Genomic DNA, 25,945 nt, shown 5'->3' with positions numbered 1-25,945 from the left:
GTCAACCCCTGGACCTGCCAGACTGTCTTCCACAGGAGCTGCCTCATCTTAGAGTCCCACTGGTAGTGTATGAGGATTCCAACTTGACAACCTCATCAAACCTATTCACTTTTCTGTAACCTATAAGGCCCACCCAAACGAAGCTCCTAGGTCTAAAGCCGTGGCAGGAAGCAGGAACCACGGGCCAAGTCCTGTGCGCAGGCGCATGGGTGGGCGGGCTTGGTGCGAGAGGCGGGACCACGCAGCCATGGGGGCGGAGTTGAACTATGCTCCTGCCTGTGCGCCCCGGAAGCGGAAGTTAGGACCTGTTTCCGGGCGGCTGATTCGAGGATTTGTTTTGTCACGAGCGGGGCGTCTAAAGATCTGTAGCTGGGCAGGCCATGCCTTCTGAGGGTCGCTGCTGGGAAACTCTGCAGGCTCTGCGCAGTTGCGACAAAGGTCGCCTCTGCTACGACCGCGACTGGCTGCTGCGGGGTGAGGTGAGCAGTGGCCCCTAAGCGGGCGGCGATCCCACCCGCCCTTCGTCCGGGGCCTCTGCCCTTCCTTAGCCTTTGGCAAGCCCACCTCCGAGGAGCCCCTGCGTTCTGTGTCACAACACGCGTCCGCTTCTTGATTCCTGTGTGTGCGTCGCCGTGTCCTAGAGTTTGCTCTCTGTTTCTCTCCACTATTCTAGCTTCTCAGGAGCTCCCCTTCAGAAATGCTCTTCTCTGAAGGCTTCATTGCTCCCCGCTGCCGAAGTTAGGCGCCTCCGCTCTGGTTGTCAAAGCAGCCCTGGCCTCTCAGGGTCAGTTTATTACTGCGCGTCTCTTGTGTTGGGAGATCCGGATTGAGCGGTGAGCGGTTGTTGGTGGTGGTTGTTCAGTCGCTCACTCGTGCCTGACTCTTGGCGACTGCAGCACGCCAGGCTTCCCTGTCCTTCACTATCTCCCGGAGCTTGCTCAGACTCATGACCATTGAGTCAGTGATGCCACCCAACCGTCTCTTCCTCTGTGGCGCGCGCCCTTCAGCTCTTACCCTGACCAAATTTTTAGATGGCATCGGGCACACCTGGAAACAGTGGGGGCGTGGTCGCTGCATCTAAGATGTGCTGAACTGTGTAATAGACCGCGCAGGTGGGGAATGTCGCGATATTTAAGGCATAGCCTTTTCCTGCGTTGCTCGTAATCTAGCTACAGGTATGAAGTCTCTTCAAACGGAAATATATAGCACTTCTAAAGCATTTCTCTGTCTTTGACAGTTTTAAAGAGTATATATACCTTACATTCTATAGGATGAATTCCATCATGAGTCTGTTCGATGAATTCCATCAGTCTGTTCGATGTCGACTCGGGTTATGCATTCTTGGCACGAATAACGCAGAAATGATGAGGTGTTCTCAGTAACTTAAATCCGTAGCACATAATTGCTTCAGCCCATCCCAGCACTGGTGATGCTAACACTTATCAGTTGATCACAATGGCATCTGCTAGATATTTCCACTTAAAATTCATCATTTTTCCTAATACTAATGTACGTAATTAGTATTTTGTCAAACCTCCACTCTTAGCGTTTATTGGTGACTTCTCCCTTAATCAACCTTTTCTGTGATGTGCCCAAATGGTGTTAAGAGCCAATTTTATATCTATTTTTGAATTGCCAGTTTATATCTCTTAGGCTCATTTTGCTCATTTTCTTGTTGGGGTTTTGCCAGTATTTTGTAAGTTCTTTATGTATTAGGGATAATAATATTACTTTATCTGAGTCATACATTGCATATTTTTTTTCTAGTTTTTCAGTTAAAATTTATTCCTGTTTTATGGTGTTTTTTGTGTGTGTGGTTTTATTTTTACATTTGAAGCATTGCTTCTGGAATTTATTTTGGTGTAAAGAATGAGGAGGAAGTTGTTGACTCAAATTCAACATCCATTCATGACAAAAATCCATTCTTATCAAAGTGTGTATAGAAGGAACCTATCTTAACATAATAAAAGCTACTTATGACATACCCACATGCCAGCACAATACTCCATAGTTGTAAAAAGCTGAAAAACTTCCTACTAAAATCTGGAACGAGACAGCGATGCCTGTTCTCACCACTTCTGTCCAATATAGTATTGTAAGTCTTAGCCACAGCAGTCAGACAAGAAAAAATAAAAAGGTATCCAAATTGGAAGGGAAGAGGTAAAATTGTCATTATATACAGCTGCCATGATACTGTATGTAAAAAACCCTAAAGACTCCACATAAGAACTGCTTGAACTGATAAATAAATTTAGCAAGGGAGCAGGATGCAAGATTAACACTCAGAAATCTGTTGCATTTCTTTACACTAACAATGAAATATCAGAAACGTAAAGTAAACAAAAAAACACCTTTTGAAATGGGATCCAAAAATAAAGGTACTAGGGATGTAAGATACAATTTGATGCCTGTAGCTAACACAGCTATACCATATGTAAGAAAGTTAAGAGAGTACATGTTGAGAGTCCTTTTTTCTTTCTTTTGATTTTACCTATATGAGAAGATGGGCTTTCCAGATGGCACTAGTGGTAAAGAACCCGCCTGCCAGTGCAGATGTAAGAGATGGGGGTTCAATCTCTGGGTCGGGAAGATCTCCTGGAGGAGGACACAGCAACCCACTCCAGTATTCTTGAGAATCCCATGGACAGAGGAGCCTGCCAGGCTACAGTCCATAGAGTCACAAAGAGTTGCACACAACTGAACCAACTTGGCATGTGTGCACACATGGGATAAGATGCATGTTAGCTGAACCTATTTAATCATTTTATAATATATGTAAATCAAACCATCATGTTTACACCTTACACTTTTATAGTGACGTATGTCTGTTTTTCAATAAAACTGGAAAAAATTGAATCTTACATAGAATTCACAGCACTTTTAAATGACTAATATTCACTGAGTGTTTATGCCATCTGTTCAGTTCAGTCGCTCAGTCGTGTCCGACTCTTTGCGACCCCATGAATCGCAGCACGCCAGGCCTCCCTGTCCATCACCAACTCCTGGAGTTCACTCAGACTCATGTCGTGTGTATGCCATAGTTTACTTCAAAATTCCTCATATGTTCTTCTCCATTCCAACGTTTTAGGTTGCTTTCAGGTCTACTTTAATGACCATCTTTGTGAATTGTTCCTTTTTCTGCAGTTAGGATTGTTTAGTCTGATACTCTAAAAAGGTAGTAGTCAAGATCATTATCAAGAAACTACTGTACTTTCTTTTCATCTCTGATTGTTAATACAGTTACTTTGGGTCTTGGTATGTATGTATATCGGAGAAGGCAATGGCACTGCACTCCAGTACTCTTGCCTGGAAAATCCATGGATGGAGGAGCCTGGTAGGCTGCAATCCATGGGGTCGCTAAGAGTCGGACACAACTGAGCGACTTCACTTTCACTTTTGACTTTCATGCATTGGAGAAGGAAATGACAACCCACTCCAGTATTCTTGCCTGGAGAATCCCAGGGACAGAGGAGCCTAATGGGCTGCTGTCTGTGGGATCGCACAGAGTCGGACAGGACTGAAGTGACTTAGCAGCAGCGGCAGCATGTATGTATATATTTATGCTTATTAGGACTTCTTAGGTTTTCAGTAAAGCATATAGTGGATTATAAGGACAAAATTATTTTTTGGTTTCTTAGATCAGTTAACATGCAAGTTGGACTTAACTTTTATCTTGTCTCCTAGGATGTTTTACAAGAATGTATGTCTCTTCCCAAGCTGTCTTCATACTCTGGATGGGTAGTAGATCATGTCCTGCCCCACATACAAAAGAACGCACCTCCGTCTGAGACGTCAGCATCCTCTGTGTCTACTTCAGCCCTCGACCAACCTTCATCTGTTCCCAGATCTCCTCTCAGAAACCCTGCCTACTCACCAGTCTCCTCAGCAACATCAAATGGAACCAAGGTAAGGTTTTTACTCAGCTTAGGCCAGACAATGGTGGCTGCAAAGTTGAAGTGTCTAACTTATAATATCATTGTCATACTACAAGGACTTTACTCTGAGAAAGTAATGATTGCTTCTTCTTCATGTAGCTATTTGTAGGAACAGTGTTTACCACATCTTTTTATGAAGACCAGAGAGAGAAATTCTTCTCTTAATACCAAGAATAGTGGTTAATTTCTTGAGCAGTTGGATTGTTTTTTCTCATAAGCATTACATTTAACTCTTAAGGTCTCCCTTTTTGTTATTGCCTGCTGGAAGACTGAGAATGAATTTTATACTTGCTCTTAGATTTACATACCTTATCACTGGTTCTAAATGAATTTGTAACTTTTTGGTTCGATTTTGTTCCTGCCTTTGTTTCTCTTATTGTTGTTATTGTTGTCCAGTCACTGAGTTGTGTCCGACTCGGCAGTCCCATGAACTGTAGCACACCAGGCTTCCCTGTCCTTCACTATCTCTTGGAGTTTGGTCAAACTCACGTCCATTGAGTTGATGCTGCCATCTAACCATCTCATCCTCTGTCACCTCCATTGAGGGCAAGAGGAGAAGGGGGTGACAGAGGATGAGATAGTTCTCCCACTTAAAAACAAATTGTTATTGATGCTCTTCTGTGCTTTGCTCTTCTCTTTCTTCCTGTTTCCAGAGTTAGTTTGTATAAGTACAGATATGTAAGAACATATGTATTTTCTTTTTGGTGATTATATTTTTTTAAATTAATCTGTTTACCACACTGTGTGGCATGTGGGATCTTAGTTTTCTGACCACGGATCAAACACTTGCCCCCTACATTGGGAGCACAGAGTCTTAACCACTGGGTGGTCAGAGAGGTTCCATGTGTACTTCTTTTTCTTCATTTCTGTTTTTTTTCTTTCTTTTTAAACAAAGTTGCTAGAATATACTATTGTGGATCTTGTTTGTTTTCATTGGTTTCTGTGTTTCCACTTGATAATATATCTGAGAGATGATTCGTTTCTGTCTCTATCTCTATATATCTGCCTCATTCTGTTTAATATGTTTTCTGACTATTAGTTTGTGCTTGTTATTATATTTTATGTTCTTTATAAGCTGCATTAAATCCTTTCTGGATCAAAGTAAGATATAGGAAGTAGTATTTGGCCTAAGAATGTAAAGAAGAAAAGCTTTCTAAACTAAAATAATGCATTATAGCATTATTTTGCTTTTTCAAGGTTTTTGTGTCAGCAGAATAAGACTAGGCAACTCTTTAGAAAGGTAGAGATTACTTTTTTCATGTTTGGGTTCCAAAAGACAAAGTCCTTTTTGTTCATACTCATTGAAAATTTTTGGTTACTGAAAACATTACATCAAAAGGAAGAAGTTAAATCTCCCTATGATCTCATCATTTCAGTCAACAGTTACTCCTTTCCAGTCTCATAAGCCTGCATCCTTATACCTTTGCATAATTAAATCGTATGTGTACTTTCGTGTTCTAATTTTCCTTTCTGACTTTACTTTGTTTGCTAACTATTTGAATTATTTGTTCATGTTATTTCCACCTTTGTAAATATCTACTTACAGGATATGTAATATCCTGTAATTTATTGAACTGTTCCTTTATTATTTAGCATTTATGTTTTTCCATTTCATTGCTTTTAAAGATACTCCTCTGAAAAACTTTCTGCAGAGAGATCTTTCTCTTTTTAATCTTAAAGTATATCTTCTAGCTGTCTTAAAATAAATGCCCAAATAATAGGCATCAAAGATAAAAGGGTGCAAACATATTTTTTTAATTAGCAAAATATTCATGACATAAAATTTACCATTTAACCATTTTTAATGTCACAATTCAGTGGCATTAAGCACATTCATAGTGTTGTATAACCATCACCACTATCCATCTCCAGAACTTTTTCATCATCCCAAACTAAGAATACTCATTAATCAGTAACTCCTGATTTCCTCCCATCCCCAGTCTCTAAAAACCATCATGAATTTGACAATTCTACATACTTGATAAAAGTGGAATCATATATGTCATTTTGTGACTGGTTTATTTCCCTTAGCATACTGTCTTCAGGGGTTCATCCATGTTGTAGCATGTGCTAGAATTTCCTTCCTTTTAAGGCTGAATAGTATTACACTGTATTCATCTGTCTCTGAACATTTGGATTGCTTCCACCTTTTGGCCGTTGGTGACTAGTACTGCTATGAACATGCATGTACATCTATTAGTTTCAGTAGCTGTTTTCAGTTCTCTGGGGTATGTACCCAGAAGTGGAATTGATGGATCATGTGGTAATTCTGTGTTTAAATTTTTGAGGACCCATCGTATTGTTTTCCACAGCAAGTGTACCATTTTATATTCCTACTAGCAGTGCACAAGGGTTTCGATTTTGCCATACCTTTGCTAATATTTGTTATTTACTGTTGGTTTTTTTTCCTCCCCCACAGTGGCCATCCTAGTGGGTAAGAAGTATATCTCCTATGGTGTTGATTCGCATTTCCTTAATGATTAGTGATGTGGTGCATATTTTCATGTTCTTATTAGCCATTTGTATAACTTCTTTGGGGAAATGTCTTTGTGAGAGTTATTTGCAATAAGTAACAATTTATAGTACAGTAAATAATAATCCTAAAAAGTAATATAGGACAGAGATGGTTATTCATATTATGAAGACTGCATGATTCCATGCATAAGAAGTTTACTTTTAAGTTTATATTTTGCACCTCATCTTAGGTGCAAAAATGAACTTCAACCTAAACCTCATAACTTACATTAAAATTAACTCAAAATGTAAAACTATGAGACTTTAGAAGAAAAAAACATTATCAGAAGGCAATGGCACCCCACTCCAGTACTCTTGCCGGAAAATCCCATGGATGGAGGAGCCTGGTAGGCTGCAGTCCTTGGTGTCGCTAAGAGTCGGGCACGACTGAGCGACTTCACTTTCACTTTTTACTTTCATGCATTGGAGAAGGAAATGGCAACCCACTCCAGTATTCTTGCCTGGAGAATCCCAGGGACGGGGGAGCCTGGTGGGCTGCCGTCTATGGGGTCGCACAGAGTCAGACACGACTGAAGTGACTTAGCAGCAGCAGGGCCAGTTGAAGGGTTTTTAGATTTGACACTAAAAACTAAATCCATAAAAGGAAAAATTAATACATTGGACCTCATCAAATAAAAAACCTGGGGACTTTCCTGATGGTCCAGTGACTAAAACTCCTCACAGTACAGAGGGGCTGGGTTTGATCCCTGGTCAGGGAACTAGATCCTGCATGCTGCAAGACTCTGAGCAGCCAAATAAATAAGTAAATGTTTTTTAAAAAATTCTCAGTAGAAAAATAATAAACTCGTGACTGGAAGAAAATAGTTGCAAATCAGATGTCTGACAAAGGTTTATATATCTAGAATATATTTTTAAAACTCTCAAAGGTTAAACAGAAACTTTCTAACCTTCAATTAGAAAATGACCAAAAGATATGAACAGATATTTTCACCTGAGACGATATACAGATGACAAAATAAGTGCACAAAAATACGTTCAATCACTAGGCATTAATGGAATGCAAATTAAAACTGGGATGAAGGCTTCTAGTGCGGGGGCGCAGGTTTGATCCCTGGTTGGGGAATTAAGATCCTATGTGGAGCAGCCAAAAGAAAAAAGATTATGTGCCATGTGGTTCCATTTATTTAAGGTTGTTGAAATACAGTCATTATAGAGTTGGAGAACGGGTAGGAGATGTAAAGGTGTGGCACCAGGGATCTCTGTGGTGAACAGTTCTGACCTTTATAATCGTTGTTATACGTGAGATAAAATGGCATAAAACTACACACACCCAAGTGAATTCCTGTCAGAACTGGTGAAATCTGAACAAGTTATGTGACTTGTACCATCAGTTTACTGTTTTTGATATTTTACTGTATTTGTGAAAGATGTTACTATTTGAGGAAACTGGGTAAATATAGAGTGCATGAGCCTCCTTGTACATTTTTTGCAATTTCCAATGAGTTGTAATTATTTCAAGATTAAAAAAAAGTTTCTGTGAGCAGCTTCTCAGAGGCAGCAGTTTCCAGTTCTGATCCTGCCAGTATTGTGGCATACCCTCAGACAGGCATCTGAGGGAAAGATGCCTCTCTCCCTACAGTTTTTTCCCTTTTCCCTCAGTTTCTTCATCTGTAAATCTGGTACTGGACTAAATTGTTGAGGGCCTCTCCAGGTATAAAATTCCGTAATTCTTAAGGTTTAAGTAAAGTTTTGGATGGCTTTAAATAACAAATTGTATCATTAGGAATTTCTGGTATTTAAGTAACAGAAAACCTAGTTTAAACTAGCTTAAACAAAACAAAGGGGTCAGGGGAGAAATTTAATAGTTCATATAACCAGGAAGTCTAGGAATGTGGAATCAGTTTGATCTGGAGGATCTATTTTCTGCTTGTCTCTCCTTGATATTATTTCTGACTTGATCCAGGGACTCAAACACGGGGCTTTGCTTCTCTTCTCTCAGTTCTGTGTAACTTCTTGATTTCATCTTTCAGATAGACTGTGTGGCAAGATGTCTGTTGATAGCCCTAGACAGATACCTGCTTAGGTTAGCATCCCCAGAAGAAGAGAAATCCCTCCAAAATACCTCCATTGGAAAAGTTCAGAAATTGTAAAGCAGTCATCAATCAATTAAAAATAAATAAATAGATATATAAAAAAGAAAAGTTCAGAGGTAGACTCTGGCTTAAGTCATAAGCCTCGTTCCTGAAGTAGACACTGGGTACAGAGGGATAGAGTACTTTGATTGCTGGGCTGATCTCATGGCTACTGACCCCTGAGGCTAGGGGGCATGGATGAACTAGGAATGTGGGCTGGGGTTTCTCCGTCCAACCCACCCCAGCAAAAATGGACACTTACTAGAAAAGAAAAAAAGGGGAATACACTAGGCATATCAAAATAAAGAAGCAAGCAAAAAAAATAACACAAAAAAACTGTCGAAAGCAAAAACACCCACTTAATTTGCTAAGGAGAACAATTAGAATAAGGTCAATATCATGAAAAGCACCTAAATTGTTTTGTTGTTATTGGTTGCTGATTGTAAGCAGGGATGTGGCTTTTGTTCAGACAGAATAATACCAACTTGACCATCTTAAAAGCTTAATTTTTCCGTCTTCTGTCTATACAGGACAAACATGAGTCTCCACATACAGAGCCTGTGGTACTTCAGTCCCCCCGGGGGATGAAAGTGGAAGGCTGCATCCGCATGTATGAGCTGGTGCACAGAATGAAAGGAGCAGTAAGTAACCCGTGAAGTAAGGCAGGCTTGACATTGAGCCTAGGGAGCCATATTCAAACGCAGTTCCTCAGGGACTAAGAATGTCCACCACATGCTGATCACCCTGCCCACCTACTAGTGGCTTCATCTCAGTTAGGGAGATGGTTACAGTGTAACAGTCACGAGTAAGCTCTCTCAAGTCAAAGCTGGTTTCAGGTCCTAGCTTTTCTATTTTACCTGTGACCCTAGGAAGATTACTGAGACTTTCTTGGCTTCCATTTACTTTTCCAAAATTTGAAGATGATCTGCATTGTCAGATAAGATTATACTGAGAAGATGGACTTTAACAGCTTCTTGAAAAAAGGATAACACTATTTTAATGTTTATTTAACTTTATTATTTTTTTTTTAATTTCTATTTTGTACTAGGGTATAGCCGATTAAAAATGGTATGATACTTTCAGGTGACTACTTTTTTTATTAGAAAAACAATGCATGCTTTTGTAAAAATTTTTACAGATAGGTGAGTTTATAAAGTGAAATTCTAGCATCTACCCTCATCCATTTATTCATGGAATCACCAAATATTTATTGAGCACTTTTGTTCTCAGTTCAGTTCAGTTTGGTTGCTCAGTCGTGTCCGACTCTTTGTGACCCCATGGATCGCAGCACCCCAGGCCTCCCTGTCCATCACCAACTCCCGGAGTTCACCCAAACTCATGTGCATCGAGTCGGTGATGCCATCCAGCCATCTCATCCTCTGTCGTCCCCTTCTCCTCCTTCCCTCAATCTGTCCCAGCATCAGAGTCTTTTCCAGTGAGTCAGCTCTTCGCATCAGGTGGCCAAAGTATTGGAGTTTCAGCTTCAGCATCAGTCCTTCCAATGAACACCCAGGACTGATCTCCTTTAGCATGTAGGTCTAGATAAAACAATGAACAAAAGAGACACAATCCATATCCTCATAGAGTTTATTTGCTGGAGGGAGAGGCAGAAGTAAGCAAGAGAAATGAGTGAACTATAGTTAGAAGACTATTATAGTCTGAGTAAGAGAGAGCAACACTCACTAAGCCGTCACTTTGACACTGGATGAAAAAGGGTGATGAGTGCTTAGATTCAAGGATGTAGCCGTGGAGACGGTGGGGGATGGTTAGAGAGAGACAGAGAGTGTGTGTGTTCAGGTTTTCTCAGCTCTGCTCTGTCAGTCATTACTTGTCCATGGTCTTTCTGTCTTCCAGACCTAAGTAGAGAGTTTTTCACTGCTGATAATCCCCCTCGTGTTGCAAAATAAGTTTCAGAATAGAGTACCTTGATATCTTTTAAAAGTATGTTTTGATATATCTCCATGCCTATATATATATAGTATGTTACTCTCTTTAAAGACTACAGTGTATTCTCTAGGATGACCTACTATACTTATTTCCCTGTTGATTTAAATTGTTTCAAATTCGTTATCAACAGGGCTGTAATGAACATTTTTATGCATATATCATTGCACACATAGGCAAGTATTTCCTCAGGACAAGTTTGTAAAATGGAACAAGTGTCAGAGGATAGGTACACTTTAAATTTTAATAGTTAAAATGTCTAATTGCCCTTAAAAGTCAAATGTGAGTACTCTTGTGAATAATAAATGAAATACCTGGTACCTTTAGGTATATAAGAAAGGGATGTTCCTAAGTGAAGATGGAGGAAAAGAATCTAGGCAGAGATAATAACTTATGGAAAGAAGTGAGATAGGAATAGCATAGTTATAGAATTAGAATAAGAATTTCTGTAGATGACCCTGAAGCCCTCATCAGAATACACAGGATGGAAATTCTCTGGCAGTCCGGTTGTTAGGACACCCTGCCTTCACTGCCGAGAACCCAGGTTTGATCCCCGGTGGGAGAGCTAAGATCCCACAAGCCACAGGGCGTGGCCAAAAAAAAAAAAAAAGAATGCACAGGTTGGAAAGTTAAAAGTGCAGGGCTATTTGATAATATATTGGTAAAATCCCATCCATTCTTGCTTATGCTGGAGTGACAGGAACAGTATGGAGCAAATTGGGAAAGCTTTCCACAACAGTTGAATTTAAAGATTGACCCAAAGGGGACAGGTGATTCAAGCAAAGATTTTGAGAAATAGGAAGATGATTCCATGCCCCGGAATATCTTTGATGGGGTTAAGGCCTGATGGGAGGGCATCTCACAGGGGTAGATGAGCAGGGTATAATGGAGCTCCAGAGAGCAGGTGCTGACCCTTTGCAGGAGGGCTTGAGGCAGTGGCAGGAGGAGCAGGAGAAGAAGGTCCGGGCCCTTTCTGAGATGGCATCTGAACAGCTGAAGCGGTTTGATGAACGAAAGGAACTGAAGCATCATAAAGAATTCCAGGACTTACGGGAAGTAATGGAGAAGAGGTGAGTCTCCCTGAATTACAAGGGGAATGTCAGCATGGTCAACCAGAGCTCTTTCCCAACATAAAACCCAGAGGGAAGAATCTGAGTCCTTACATGCCAAAATAAAATAGCCAGAGAAGCTTATAACCTAGAAAAAGGATCAACCTTGCAAAGATGACCAATGCAAATCAAAGAGAGGCAGAACAATTTTAGGAAGCATCCCTGACTCTTCCTCCCTCCATATTTCATTCAGCTCCAGAGAAGCCCTGGGGCAGCAAGAGAAGCTGAAAGCCGAGCATCGTCACAGAGCGAAGGTCAGCGCCCGGGAGAATCCGTGTGGGTGTTCACTGTCTGGCAGTCATAGAGGACCCGCCTCTGTCTTGCCACTCTGTGGCTGACTTGGGGCCCATCTGTGAGAACAGGCAGTCCGCGTGGGACTGGAGGAATGTAGAAGGAGAAGTCCCAGGAGCCCCTTAACTTGACAGCCCTTTCTGTAGATCCTCAACCTGAAGCTGCGGGAAGCGGAGCAGCAGCGCCTGAAGCAAGAGGAGCAGGAGCGGCTCCGGAAGGAAGAAGGCCAGGCCCGCCTGCGTGGCCTCTACGCCCTGCAGGAGGAGGTGCTGCACCTCAGCCAGCAGCTGGACGCCTCGGACCAGCACAGGGACCTGCTCCAGGTCGACCTGTCTGCCTTCCGGACCCGAGGCAACCAGCTGTGCAGTCTTGTCTCAGGGATCATCCGGGCCACTTCTGAGGTGAGGGGGCTTCAAGAACATTCTCTCTCCTGTCTTTGAAATGAAGAACTTTAAAAGCAAAATGGTTTTGTGATTTAAAAATATCACCTGCTTATTATCACTTATCATCCTCTTACCTGGAGACAACCACGGTTAGCATTTATTTCTTCTCTGACAGAGAGAGAGAGAGAGTGTGTGTGTGAGAGAGAGATTCCCCACCCTAATTTGGCTTCTGTAGATAGAGAGTTTCTTACCTTAGGTTAAAAAATATTTGTTTTGTCTAATTGCAGAACACTTTAGTTCATTAATATATACTGGACACCTGCCATGTTTATGATAAAAGTTAAAACCTTACCGAAATGGATATTGCTTTTTCCAGTTAACATGACATTTTGAAAGCATAATTACTATAATTGTGACAAATACTTTGGTGTTTTTAAGGCAGTGTTAAAAACTGCAGCTATTGACACGTAATAGGTATTCAGTAAATATAAGTAACCTATCCCTTCTCTAGTGGATCTTCCCCACTCAGGAATTGAACCAGGGTCTCCTGCATTGCAGGCAGATTCTTTACCAACTGAACTATCAGGGAAGCCCAAATATTTGAACAGATGAAATCGCATAACTTCCGACGTAACCATACCAAATTTATTGAAAACACTTATTGTTGAACTGTTAACATCTCTAAGTTGTACCAGTTCATGCTTTTATGAATTGTATGCTCTTTGTCCTTAGTTCATATCTCTATGAGAGTTTGTGTTTTAAAGAAATCAACTTGTATGAATTCTAAATTTAAGAACTTTCAGCGCTGGGAATTCCCTAGTGGTCCAGTGGTTGGGACTCTGCTTTCACTGCCAAGGGCCCAGGTTCAGTCCCTCGGTGGGGAGCTAAGATCCCACAGGGTGCATGGCGTGGCTAAAAAAAAGAAAGAGCTTTAAGCATTCATCACATTTAAGGCAGAAGTTTATTGTTACCTTTCATATCTCTCTTTGGGGTTTTTGTTTGTCCTCCTTTTTGAAAAATATCAGACCTACATAGAAGTGGAGAGAACAGCATAATGTACATTGGGCACCCATTCCCCAGCTTCCACAAGAATCCATACATGACATACATGACATATGACATACATGACAGCTTCCATACATGACAGTCTCCTTTTGTCTATGGTGCCACCTGCACCCCTTCCCTCAGATGGTTTTACAGTAAATCTCAAGCATACTACTTCATCTGGAAAGTTCTTTAGTGTGTATCTCTGAAAGCTAAAACTCTATATTAACATAACCAAAACGCTAATATCATACCTAAAAAACTAATAATTTCTTCAGTATGATCAAATGTCTAGTCAGTGTTCAAATCTCTCCAGTTATCTCAATAATTTTTTTTATAACTGATTGGAAAATCAGCATCCATACTCAGTGCAACTTTTTGGTGTGCTGTGTCTGTTACTTAAGTCTTTTAATCTCAAGACTCCCCCTCCCTTCTCTCTCTCTTTTTTCTTTTGCCATTGTTGAAGAATCTGATTGTTGTGAATAGAATTTTCTGCATTCTGAAGATTTCAGTGCAATTGCTAACCCTAACCCTTTGGTGTATTTTTATATGTTCTTTTACTCCCTGTATTTCTGTGAATTTGTAACTTTCTCTAGGGCAGAGCTAACAAATCTTTGGTGATGATGGAAACGTTCATATCTGTGCCATGCAGTAACTACACATGGCCATTGAGCACTTGAAATGTGACTGGTGTGACTGAAGAACTGTATTTTAATTTTTAGAAAGTTTTCAATTTAAATGTAAAGAGCCGTGTGTGGCTGTGTGTGCTGCCCTCCCGGACAGCACAGTCTAGAGGCTTGATCGGATCACATTTGATTTTTTCCCCACAGCAGTACTTCATAGTTGGGGGTGTGTATTTGTTAATGAATCACAGCAGGAGGCATAGACTACTGACGGTCTTTCTACCTGTGATGTTAAGGTCAACTGGTGGTTTCAGATACTGTCAGTGTTATTTTCCAGTTTAAAGATTTCAATGAGTCTCTAGCTAATGATTTAGTAGCCATTGCTGATCCTTACTCATACTTGTTATTTCATTAGAGGTGCTAAATTTTAAGTTTTTCTATCATTTTTCCGTATTTTTTAGCTGGAATTCTACTACAAAGAAAATTTCCCCATATACTATCTTAAGTACAGTCTATATAGAGAAGGAAGGATAAATATTTGAGTCTTTGCTTTGATCAGTCTTCAGAATATAGAGTTGCTTTCCTAGCATTTTCCCACAGTGACTTGAGGTTTTGGTTTTTTTTTTTTTTTACTATCATTAAGAACACGTGAACTTTATATACTTGATGTATAATGTCATCTGTCGTAGTTTGTCGTTCAGATTGTGTATGGGAACACCTTCACGTTGGCTTCTCCATCCCTTGGACATGGCCCCAGTAGTAGCTGTTGCAGCAGAAAGCAAGCAAACTGTCTTCTATCTCATCTTGAACATTTTATTCTCCAGATCTAAAATTGCGTGTTTCTTCACGAAGCCGTATCACTTATTAGTGGGAAAAGGTATTAGAAAACACAGGCTGGTTCCCAGTGTTGGTGAGAGCATTGAAAGCTCTCCCCTTCGGTACTGTGGATGTGATGGGAAATCAGTATTACCTTTAAGAGGACAGGAAAGCAGTAGGTATCAACATGTTGACTGTGGGTACTCCCTTGACACAATTCCAGTTTAGAAATACATGGATTTGTGTGATGCATGATTCAGCACCTCAGGTGCTCAGGAAATAACCACTGAGCTCTGCTTCTGTCACCGTGACAGAACGGCTTTCCCACAGTAGAGGACCAAGCTGCGGCTGAGGGAGCGCTACAGGAAATGCGCGACCTCCTCTCGAACTTGCATCAGGAGATCCGCAGGGCCTGTGAGGAGAAGAGGAGGCGGGATGAAGAGGAGGCCCGGATAAAGCAGCAAGAGTCACAGATGCAGCAGAGGCCGGAGGCCCACAAAGAGCTGCCCGTTCCCAACCAGGGCCCAGGGGCGAAGCCGAACGAAGGTGGGTCTTGGCGTGGAAATGGTCCTTTAACATGTTGTGTAATTCAGAATGTGAAAAGAAGTGAGAACATGTTTTGAATACTGTATTAAGCTACAGGATAATTTATCAGAACTTTCACATAATGTAAGATTCGGTACTTTTAATGATTTCCATTCAGTTTTGATTGATGTGGAGCCTGGCTTCAGATTCCAACACTTGCCATGAGGACTTGAAATTCTCTATAATCCTAGTAGATATTATTATTTCACATTGCTGCTACTGAGTATTTTAAATAAGTGTGTACAGAATATATGTTTAAACATGAGGGAATTGATACAGCATAATGGTTGAGAATGCTGCTTTTGGAGTCAGATCTGTGGGAATCTAGTTTTTCTACTTCCTGGCATTGTATCTTTGCTGAATTACCTAACCTTTCCATGGCTATTTCTTTATCTATAAAATGAAGATGATAGAATGTACCTTGTAGGATTATTATGACAGTGAAAGCAGTTAATACATATGTAATTAGAAGAGTACCTGACTCATATTAAATGTTCAACAAATCCTACTTAAGTTGATTAGAACAGTACCTGGCTCATATTAAGTGTTCAGTCAATTCTCCTTTTATGGAAGTGTCTTTCATTCCTCAGACCTCCAGATGAAGGTGCAAGACAGTACAATGCAGTGGTACCAGCAGCTGCAGGAGGCCTCCAGTCGGTGTGTGCTGGCCTTCGAGGGCCTGAGCAACAGCAAAGATAGTCAGGTAGGCGGGAAGGAGTTGGGCATTCTCTGGGCCTGATGGTGCCCCCCCACAGCCTCATGTCCCCAGGAAATGTAGCTCGCCTGTCACATCACATCCCCAATCCTAATGGCACGTACTCAGCTCTTCAAAACACTGTTGGCCTTCTTGCTACTTTCCTCTGGCAGGCCAAAAAGATCAAGATGGACCTCCAGAAGGCTGCCACCATTCCAGTGAGCCAGATCTCTACCATTGCAGGTTGGTCAGAGAGCTAAGAACATGGCCCTTCACCTCATTATACCAGTGTTTATTGAGATTCCAAATCCACTTGTCTGTAAGGTTCCTATAAATAGATTATGTCTGAGCAAATGTTGACTGTTGGATCAGGTGTATAAGCTATGTGCCTTGGCTGGTTTACTCTCTGCGTGTAGAAGGTAATCATTATGTGTTTGTTGACTCTTTTTTCTTTTTAAATAAGTTGTGTACTAGTAGTAAATATTTAGGAAGACTCTTAGCTACAATTGGAAGTTACTGTGGAAAGCACCCCTTAGGGAGCCTAGGATGTGACTTGCATTCTTTGCTTTTGTCCTACAACATTAGCTTTTCCAGACTCGAAACCTGCTTGTTAATACATGAGAATATTCAGAATGCCTACTCAGTCTCTCCAGAGACTGAGATTTAGAGAAGAAGAACCACACAGGGGAAAGACCCCTCTTCTTCTTTAGAAACAGAGGTTCATTTTAACAGAGCTCAGATGTGGAAGCCTCCACAGTATAGACTGCGCTGCCAAGTAGCTGGGGAGCTTGTGCAGCTGGGAAGCTGCTCTGACTTAACCTCCATTCAGGTTCCCTTGATTAACTTGTTACCTAAGAAGTGTGGCAGAGAAGGCAATGGCACCCCACTCCAGTACTCTTGCCTGGAAAACCCCTGGATGGAGGAGCCTGGTAGGCTGCAGTCCACGGGGTCACTAAGAGTCGGACACGACTGAACGACTTCACTTTCACTTTTCAATTTTCATGCACTGGAGAAGGAAATGGCAACCCACTCCAGTGTTCTTGCCTGGAGAATCCCAGGGGAAGGAGAGCCTGGTGGGCTGCCATCTATGGGGTCACACAGAGTCAGACATGACTGAAGTGACGTAGCATAGCATAGCATAGCATAAGAAGCGTGGAAAGTTGCACTTCTTGCCTTTGAGAGGCTCTGTGACTGAACTTACATATCACTTTGCTGCCTGAAATTCCTTCTGAAACAAAACAAGGTCTAAATAAGTAAATATGTATCACTTTCTAGAATTGAAAGTGCCATTTCCTTTAGTAGCCATGGCATTGAGGGCAAGGTTGACCAGACAGTTGTCCCACACCTTCCTGGTCTGCTCAAGTTCGTCCTCCGTCTTTCCCCTTCAGTTGACCACAGGCACCCCTGCCTCCTCCTTCGTCTGGAAAACTGAGACATCAGGTGTAAGGTCTTCAGGTTCCCCCCTCAACCCCCCAACCCCCCCACTGCAGTAATACTCAGCTGTATTTACCTGCTTTGAAACCATCCTGTTTCAAAGAATGCAGTACCCTTCCGGCCCACACTTCCCCTTCCGCTCGGCCCTGAACGAGCCTCGGCAGCCTTGTTATCATCCCCTCCTATCTCTCTCAAGAGAGAGCTCTTCTGTTTTCTACAAAATGGCTTTCTTTACAAGCTCCTTTCCCTTTAAACATGCTTGTCACTCACATTCTAAAACCTGTTTCTTTTGATTTTGTGTTTTCTCAGTCTTTTCTAATCTTCATGTTACACTTTGGCCCTGTTGACTATTCCCTTCTCTATCACTTCTAGTCCTCTAGTTTCTGATGCAACATTAATTTCCAGCTTCTCCTCCTCCCTCTCTCTCTTGTGGGCTCCTCAGTCTCCTGCCCCCACCTGGCTGGTAGGTGTGTCCTGGGCATGTGCTTTCACCCTGCAGTTTTCATTCTAAGACCCCCCTGGCTTCACACTTCACCTCTGCAACATGACACCCAGCTCAGTCTCTGGGTCATTCCTCTCCTCTGAGCTTCGGGTTACCTTGCTCCAGCTACCCGCAGGGCATCTCTGCCTAGGTATCTCTCAGCCTCCGCACGTTTAGCATGTTCCGAGCTGGCCTCTCATCATCCTCCTCTCGCCCAGCTTTTTTCTGGTTTGCTCTAAGTAACCAGTAGTAGCACCTTATCTACTCAGTCACCTTAACTGAACCCGGGAGTCATCCCCATGACTGCTTCCTCTGGTTCACTGTCTGTATCTGATTAGGCTCTGGTTTTGCTGTTCTTCGGAGAAGGCAATGGCACCCCACTCCAGTACTCTTGCCTGGAAAATCCCATGGACAGAGGAGCCTGGTGCGCTGCAGTCCATGGGGTCGCTAAGAGTCGGACACGACTGAGCGACTTCACTTTCACTTTCAATTTCATGCATTGGAGAAGGAAATGGCAACCCACTCCAGTGTTCTTGCCTGGAGAATCCCAGGGACAGGGGAGCCTGGTGGGCTGCCGTCTCTGGGGTCGCACAGAGTTGGACACGACTGAAGAGACTTAGCAGCAGCAGCAGTTGCTGTTCTTGATTTTCCTACCTACTTCACAACTGTGTCCCTTTGTTTCCATCAGTATCGTAAGCTCGGTGAGAGCTTACAGCCCAGTCAGACACAGACATTCTGCAGAGTTAGTGCTCAGTAAATGTGGAGTGACTGAGAAAGAGGTGACCTAATTCCTGCCTCTTTAGAGGTGCATGTCCATGAGTAGTCAAATGTGGAACAGAACTTAAAGACAGATATGGTGCCATTGTGGCATACGGAATGTGGGAGGCCATGTCAGGCACTGGGCTGGGATCTGATTTTCCTAATTCGAGGGGCACAGGGAGAGAGACTGAATGGGGATTTGGCCAGTGGGGCCCTCTGAAACCATCAGTAAAGAAATAGTAGGATTATAGGTTGGCAGGAACGTGAGCTGAGTAAATTTGATGGAAACATACATATTTTAATATCTCAGGTTAGAGTCTCTGCTTCTGTTTTCAGGGGATTGTTGGCCTTGAAATTTCTATGACATCTCATTATTTAACTCTTGGTTTCTTCCTTTTTCTCTTAATTCCTAAGAAAGGTGCCACCCCTCTTCCCTGTTTTTTCAATGAAACTGAATCAGTGGTCTAGGGAGGATATTTCTGAGATTTTTAAACATTTCTTAAAATGATTATGAACTTGGTGCAGGGTATTAGGAACTTGGCAGGTAAATTGGAGATGCTGTATTCATTCAAACATTAATTTTAAATAATAGAAACTAATTCATATCTGCTTAAGCCAAAAAAAAGGAAAGGAAGGAGAAATAGGTAGAGTGAGGAGTTTGTCCTAAAGATAAATCAGTTTGCTACGGCAGGAGTGGGGCTGGATCTCAGGAGCCAGAAATGTTAGGACCCTTTTCTCTCTTCTCTTAGGCTTCCCTCTGCCCACTTCATTCTCCTTTTGTAGATGGCTGTTCTTTGGTCCACATGACAGCACCACTGCTTACGTATGTGTGTGTCACAGGACTGGCCACTTCAGGGAATTGACTCAGTCAACTGGCTGATTAGCTCAGCTTAACTCGTCTTGATCTAAATAGCCAGTGTAGAAGGTGGGGCACACAGGATCTATAATATGAATGTAATAATAGCTTCTACAGAGGAAGGTAGGTCCAAGAGGAGGGGAAGCCGCTGTGAATTGGAGATTCTTTAGAAGGTTTTCCCTGGAGTTACAAGTAACTCCTTTAGGCACATCAGCCACACCTGTCGCATCTAGAACAATTCAATACCTATTTCTATACTATTCATCTCTGATGTGTCAGTTTCAGAATTAGTTCATTCTACCAATGACAAATTCCTTCAAAATAATACCACACCCTATGTACTTTCACATCCTCCACAACATGTATTTGATTGTCATATGTTTGTGCATCTGTATTTTGGCTTTAGGCTCTGAACTTCTGTAGGGCTGGGTTTATACAGAGGCTTTGTTATTGCAGTGATGAAAAAAATAGATTGACTGCAGTTGTATCTTATCACTGACTCTATCTCTGTCATACCCAGGCTCGAAGCTGAAGGAGATCTTTGACAAGATCCACAGCTTACTTTCTGGAAAACCTGTTCAATCTGGCGGGCGCTCCGTGTCTGTCACACTTAACCCACAGGGCCTGGACTTTGTCCAGTACAAACTGGCAGAGAAATTTGTGGTGAGAAACCCTGTTGCCAAAGGTATGGGAAGAAGAGGCTGGTGCCTAACCTTTAAGCCTTTCTTGAATATTAACTTAAAATCTCCCCTCTCTGTGCTCCCAGAAACAAGGGGAGGAGGAAGTGGCCTCCCATCACGAAGCAGCATTCCCCATCGCGGTCGTGGCGTCCGGGATCTGGGAGCTCCACCCCAGAGTAGGGGCCCTCATCCTGGCTCACCTGCACAAGAAGTGTCCTTACTCCGTTCCTTTCTATCCAGCATTCAAAGAGGGAATGGCTTTGGAAGACTATCAGAGGTGAAGTGTTCTCCTTACTGTCCCCAGGTGATGAATGGAAGAGAGAGACTTGAGATTCATTTCCCCTCCCCAGGGCACCTCTTATGTACCTTGAACATTTTGTCAGAGAATACAGTGTCTTCATGCAAACTGGGTGGCTTTTAGAATTTGTGGATTTGAGTATCAATAATCAATATAGTACAGAGGAAAGAATTCTGGATTTAGAATCCAGGGATCTTAGAATTTTACCCTTGTTTTGACTATTAACAGATTTTCAAAACGGGAGTTTTTTCATCTCCTTAAAGATTGTTTTTCATTGTTTGTAAATGGGGGTAATAATATTCATTACCTTCTAGGAATTTACCTCTCAAGGTTTATATGTTGCAGATTTGACAATGGATGTGAGTGTTTTGTAAGCAAAATTACATCTACCAATGTAGTCGTGTGTAATAATGTATTAGTAACAATTCTAGATGTAATGGTATGTTGTTACTTTTAGCCATAAATAGTAATGGATTGGTCACCCTCACTTTGACTCTATCACATTGAATTTTTTCTTACCACATAGGATGCTTGGCTACCAAGTGAAGGATTCCAAAGTAGAGCAGCAGGACAACTTTCTCAAGCGCATGTCTGGGATGATCCGCCTCTATGCCGCCATCATCCAGCTCCGGTGGCCATATGGAAACCGACAAGAGGTAGCAGAGAAGGGTTACTATGGATAATGAGCGGTCGGACCAGGGTCTGTGTTAGTATATCTTACCTGAAGGAAATACCGACCTTTCAGAGGAACAGTCCCATCATGTGACAAGTTAAAGAATAGCGCTGCTTCGTAGGTATTCTTTAGAGAAGTGGGTATTGATTATTAGGAAACTTTTGGATCATCAGAGTCATTTGTTCAGAGACTAATTGATGCCTTAGAGACCAATTACATACCAAGGTTACATACCTTACTTCACAGAGGGACAGACGGAGGCTTAGCAAGGTGTAAGGATACACACTTGTCAATGTCAGAGCCACAGCAGAGGGCCAGGGCTTTGACCTGCCTGCATAGTTCATTTTGCAAGGAATGGAGATTAGAGAGATGGAGAAGTTAGTGGACTTGGAAACCCAAAGAGAAAGGAATATAAGCTGACTGAATCTAGGAACTTGTTACTGTGCACCTGCTATGTCCTAGGTGTTGTGCTAAAGGTACCAGGAATAATTAATAAAATGTCACTAAGATAACTGTTTATAAGGGTAACTGGGATTCCTGGAACTGAGGCTGACAGCTGTGTGTTGAAGGAATCCAGTGAAGAATGTGTGGGTCCCAGTGTGTTGCAATATTTAAAAACAGAATTTGTTTGGCTTCTGTTGTTTCTGCCCTGTGGCATGTGCTTACGTTAGGTGATCAGGGGGTTCATGTCCCCTTGGTAATGGCTGGGTGGTAACGTTGGCAATGTAGAACTCTTAATAAAATGAGATTAAATCCTGACCAAGCCTCTCTGCTCCCAGACTCACCCTCATGGCTTAAATCATGGTTGGCGCTGGTTGGCACAGATCTTAAACATGGAGCCCCTGTCAGATGTGACGGCCACCCTCCTCTTTGACTTCTTAGAGGTATGTAGTACAATTATCACACAAGAGAACACCAGTGGGCCGCTGTATGACATGACGAATAAACAAATAGAGACTAATGGTGAACACCATTAGGGGCCAGTGTTACAAATTTTTCCCCAAGCCCCAAGAGAAAGCTAGCTTTGGATTTTTCTTCCCAGCGTACTTTCCTTTCTCTGTGTGGATGTCTTGTCATTATAAAGAACAGAAAACTGTACATCCCAGTACAGATGAAAAGGAATTTGCTTTGGGGATATAGAAGTGACTCACTTGGAGAATGGGGGGTAGGATGCATAGTTGAACCTGGTTCCACCAGGGCCTGGAACCAGGAACTGGGATGTTGCCAGGGACCAAGGGAGCCCCTCTCTGGGACTGCATGGTCTTCTCATGTTTGCTCCTCCTGCAGGTTGCCTCTGCTTGCTCTGCAGGCCACCCTTCTCTGCTTCTCGGCACACAGTGGAGAAGATGCTCCTGGGCTGTATCCCTCAGCCTCAGTGTGGTCACCCAGTGTAGTGGGACTAGTGTCCCATCAGTGGGATTGCTAATAGACAGGAGAGAGAATAAGATTAACCAGCTTGGGTCAGGTACCTGTCTCATCTAGAAGGCTGTGTACAGTCCTGTCTGCCCATAAGGGGCGCCCACTATAGGGTACCAATAAGGGTTTCTGTGAAAAAGAGACAGCTCTTAAAGAATAAATGCTTGGAGCACATGCCGTAACAAATCTGAGACCACTTGGGCCATAATGCCAACAGTTTCTACTCACCTGATAGCTCCTGCAGTCACAGTAAACGAACATTGATCCTGAGTCATTGAAAACACGTGGTATTCCTTCTACCTTGATTACCAAGGTTGGGAAGTAATGCTATTCTTTTAAAATCAATAGTAAATTAAGTTTGAGTCACAACCTCTCAAACACCTGGCTACCTGGCGGTCTGGTTAAATGTGGAGGTATTACCATACATGAGAATGCTTCAGAAGAAAGTTGGATTTTAATTCCCTTGCTTAGCTGGCTGAATGGCATTGCGGCTGAAATTCTTGATAGGAATGAGAGGCAAAGGGCTGATTATCCTTTATGACTGAGTGTGCGTTTACATTCCCTGCTCTGACGGTGCGCACCTTCCCCTCTAGGTGTGTGGGAATGCCCTCATGAAGCAGTACCAGGTCCAGTTCTGGAAGATGATACTTCTCATCAAAGAGGACTACTTCCCAAGGTATTAGACTTGTTGAGTAGACACCAGAGAATTTGGTAGGTAAAAACTCATGAAATCAGATGCCCGTGGCTGCTGTCACATGCTGTTTCTTTTTTTAAAAATTTATCTTATTTATTTGTTTTGGCTGCACTGAGTCTTTGTTGCTGTGCTCAGGCCCTCTCTAGTTGTTCTGATGGGGTCTCTCCTTTATTGTGGGGTGCGGGTTTATTGCGGAGATGGCTTCTGTTGTTGTGGAGCACGGGCCCTAAGAGCGTGAGCTTAGCTGCTCCACAGCATGTGGAATCTTTCCAGATCAGGGATCAAGGCCCTGTCCCCTGCATTGGCAGGCAGACTCTTATCCATTGTACCACCCGGGAAGTTCAGATACTGTTTCTGACTCAGTCAGAAGCACTTGTGTTGAGTGAGACATCTTCAGCTCCATCCTTCTCCTCTCTGTTATTTGAATAAACACTTTTGAACTCTACTAAGTCTCTCTTAAATATTATTGACTAAATAAAAAAAAAAATTAGGAAGATCTTGGATTCAGATCCCATTTAAAACTCTCTTGTTTTCCAAACTCAATCTGGGATGGTGACAACATGCAGGCATGAAGGAAGCCAAGGAGTCAAACCCGCTCAGTAAATCAGTTGGTGAAACTGATTGATCAGCCAGTTTGCTTGACTCTTTTGGGGGATTCAACTTCAAAGCCCTTTCTCATCCCTCTCAACTCACTGAAGGGAGAAAGGCATTGACGACACCCATCTCACCTGATGATAGAGACCTTGAGAAGCAACAGTGCTCTTTTCTCCTTTACCCCTTTGTCTGAAATAAAGTGCTGAGACTATTTAGTAGAGTGACAGCATCCTAAGTCTAGAAGACATCTCTGGGAATCATTCGTTCTGCCACTTCCTCCAGATCAGCAGGTCCCTAACCCTTCTCTAAAAGATATGTGTGAACCATAGGTACTGTCTTCTTTCTCTCCTTATAGGATTGAAGCCATCACAAGCTCAGGGCAGATGGGTTCCTTCATACGCCTCAAGCAGTTCTTGGAGGTAAGATGCCCTTAGACCAGCATATCCCAAGCTGTTGTCAGCCTCCAGTGTCTGTGTCTGACAAGTCTTGGACCTCCCCTCCAGACTGATTGCAGTCTCTTACCCTTGATTTTTCTGAACCCTACTTTTTTTTGGCCGTGCAGCTTGTAGGATCTTCATTCCCCGACCGGGGCTTGAACCCAGACCCTCGGCATTGACAGCACCGAGTTCTAACCTCTAGGCCACCAGGAAACCACCCCCCCTTGCTTTTTGTCCATCATTCCCTCTTCACCTTAAGGGCTGCCATTTCATTATTTTTCTGTGTGTCACTGTCCATACTGCCTGTGCAGAATAAAATACATGTAAAATATATTTAATGAATCTTAGCTCACTGATAACTTTTTTTTGCATTTTGGCCAAGGTTGTTTTCTCAGTCTCAGGTCTAGGGAACTGGTCACTTTTCTTCATGAGAACAGACTGTACTTTGAGTTAGACTCCTTTCCTTTTTCCATGTGCCAAAAAAGTTGAAGAGGTAAATTCTGACAAATCGTTGAGAACTCTGTGGTGCATCTACCAAGACAGCCTGCTGACGTCCAGTCTCCAGTAGCTCAGTTGGATAAGCAGCACTAGTGAACCGCGAGGCCAGTGTGTGGAGACGAGGGTGGGACGGACGCAAGGGCAGCCCGACCTTTGCCCTCCACTCTAGCTGATGCAGGAGAGGTCTTACCACAGCCTTTTCCTTTTAAACTAAGTTTTATTGGAGTGTAGTTAATTTACACTGTTGTGTTGGTTTCTGTTGCATAGAGAGTGAATCAGTTACACATATATCCAGTCTTTTTTAGGTTCTTTTCCCATATAGGTCATTACACAGTATTGAGTAGAGCTCCGTGTGCTATACAGAAGGCTCTCATTGTCTATTTCATATACAGTAGTGTGTATATGTCAGTCCCAGCCTCCCAATTTATCCCTCTCCCCTTTCCCCCTTGGTAACCACAGTTTTCTACATCTATGACTCTAATTTCTGTTTTGTAATCAGTTCATTTGCACCATTTTTTTAGATTCCACATGTAAGTAATATATGATATTTATCTTTGTCTGACTTCCGTCAGTATCACAATCTCTAGATCCATTTATGTTGCTGTAAATGGCATGATTTTGTTCTTTTTTATGGCTAATATTCTACTATGTATTACGTACCACATCCTTCTTTAACTGTCAGGTGTTGGAAGCAGTATTATCAGAGAATCATTGGTTTTCTTTGTCTTTGCCCGACTAGAAGTGTCTGCAGCACAGGGAGGTTCCTGTCCCCAAGGGCTTCCTGACTGCCTCCTTCTGGCGTTCCTGATGTCACTCCAGCACCTGCCATTACCACTTTGTTGCTGAGGGGCAATAATAAAGCGACTGAAGACAGCTGTACCTGCGAGAAGTCATGTCAGTGTGTGTTTTGTGTATTTGTACCTTGTGACGAAGAGAGGAGATTTCCATGGGCCACAAATCTAAGAGGTCCCTTAATAGATCTGGTGACTCCTTAAAGAAGTCCGCATGACAGAGTAAACAAAATTGGCCTTTCTCATTTTTATGGAAAATAAGAAAAAAAAATTATGAGAATAAAAGGTTAATACTTGATCTTA

At 42.4% G+C, this 25,945-nt stretch overlaps 1 protein-coding gene across 2 annotated transcripts; it reads left to right on the top strand.

The window, feature by feature from the left end:
• Nucleotides 1–321: 321 nt before the first annotated feature.
• Nucleotides 322–25,945, top strand: GLE1 (GLE1 RNA export mediator). 2 transcript variants are annotated; one of them, XR_015136254.1, is made up of 16 exons: nt 322–479; nt 3,685–3,906; nt 9,073–9,183; nt 11,408–11,556; nt 11,789–11,849; nt 12,033–12,287; nt 15,067–15,298; nt 15,928–16,040; nt 16,205–16,274; nt 20,082–20,224; nt 20,328–20,545; nt 21,066–21,195; nt 21,992–22,096; nt 23,222–23,304; nt 24,272–24,335; nt 25,591–25,945. XR_015136254.1 is itself a non-coding variant. In XM_086324825.1 (16 exons), exons 1-16 carry the CDS (start codon nt 381–383, stop codon nt 25,657–25,659), a joined length of 2,097 nt encoding a protein of 698 aa, XP_086180951.1. In that variant the 5' UTR covers nt 322–380; the 3' UTR covers nt 25,660–25,945. The 2 variants fall into 2 exon arrangements, 1 of the variants encoding a protein (XP_086180951.1); XM_086324825.1 differs by having other exon boundaries at nt 20,328–20,518.

The sequence above is a fragment of the Bos grunniens genome, chromosome 11 (genome assembly GCF_055505025.1).
Source record: "Bos grunniens cultivar Pamir isolate PY7600 chromosome 11, Bosgru_T2T1.0, whole genome shotgun sequence".
In the NCBI taxonomy this organism is placed as follows: Eukaryota; Metazoa; Chordata; class Mammalia; order Artiodactyla; family Bovidae; genus Bos; species Bos grunniens.
Note: the sequence above shows the minus strand (reverse complement) of the source record. Positions and strands in the feature narration are given on the sequence as shown.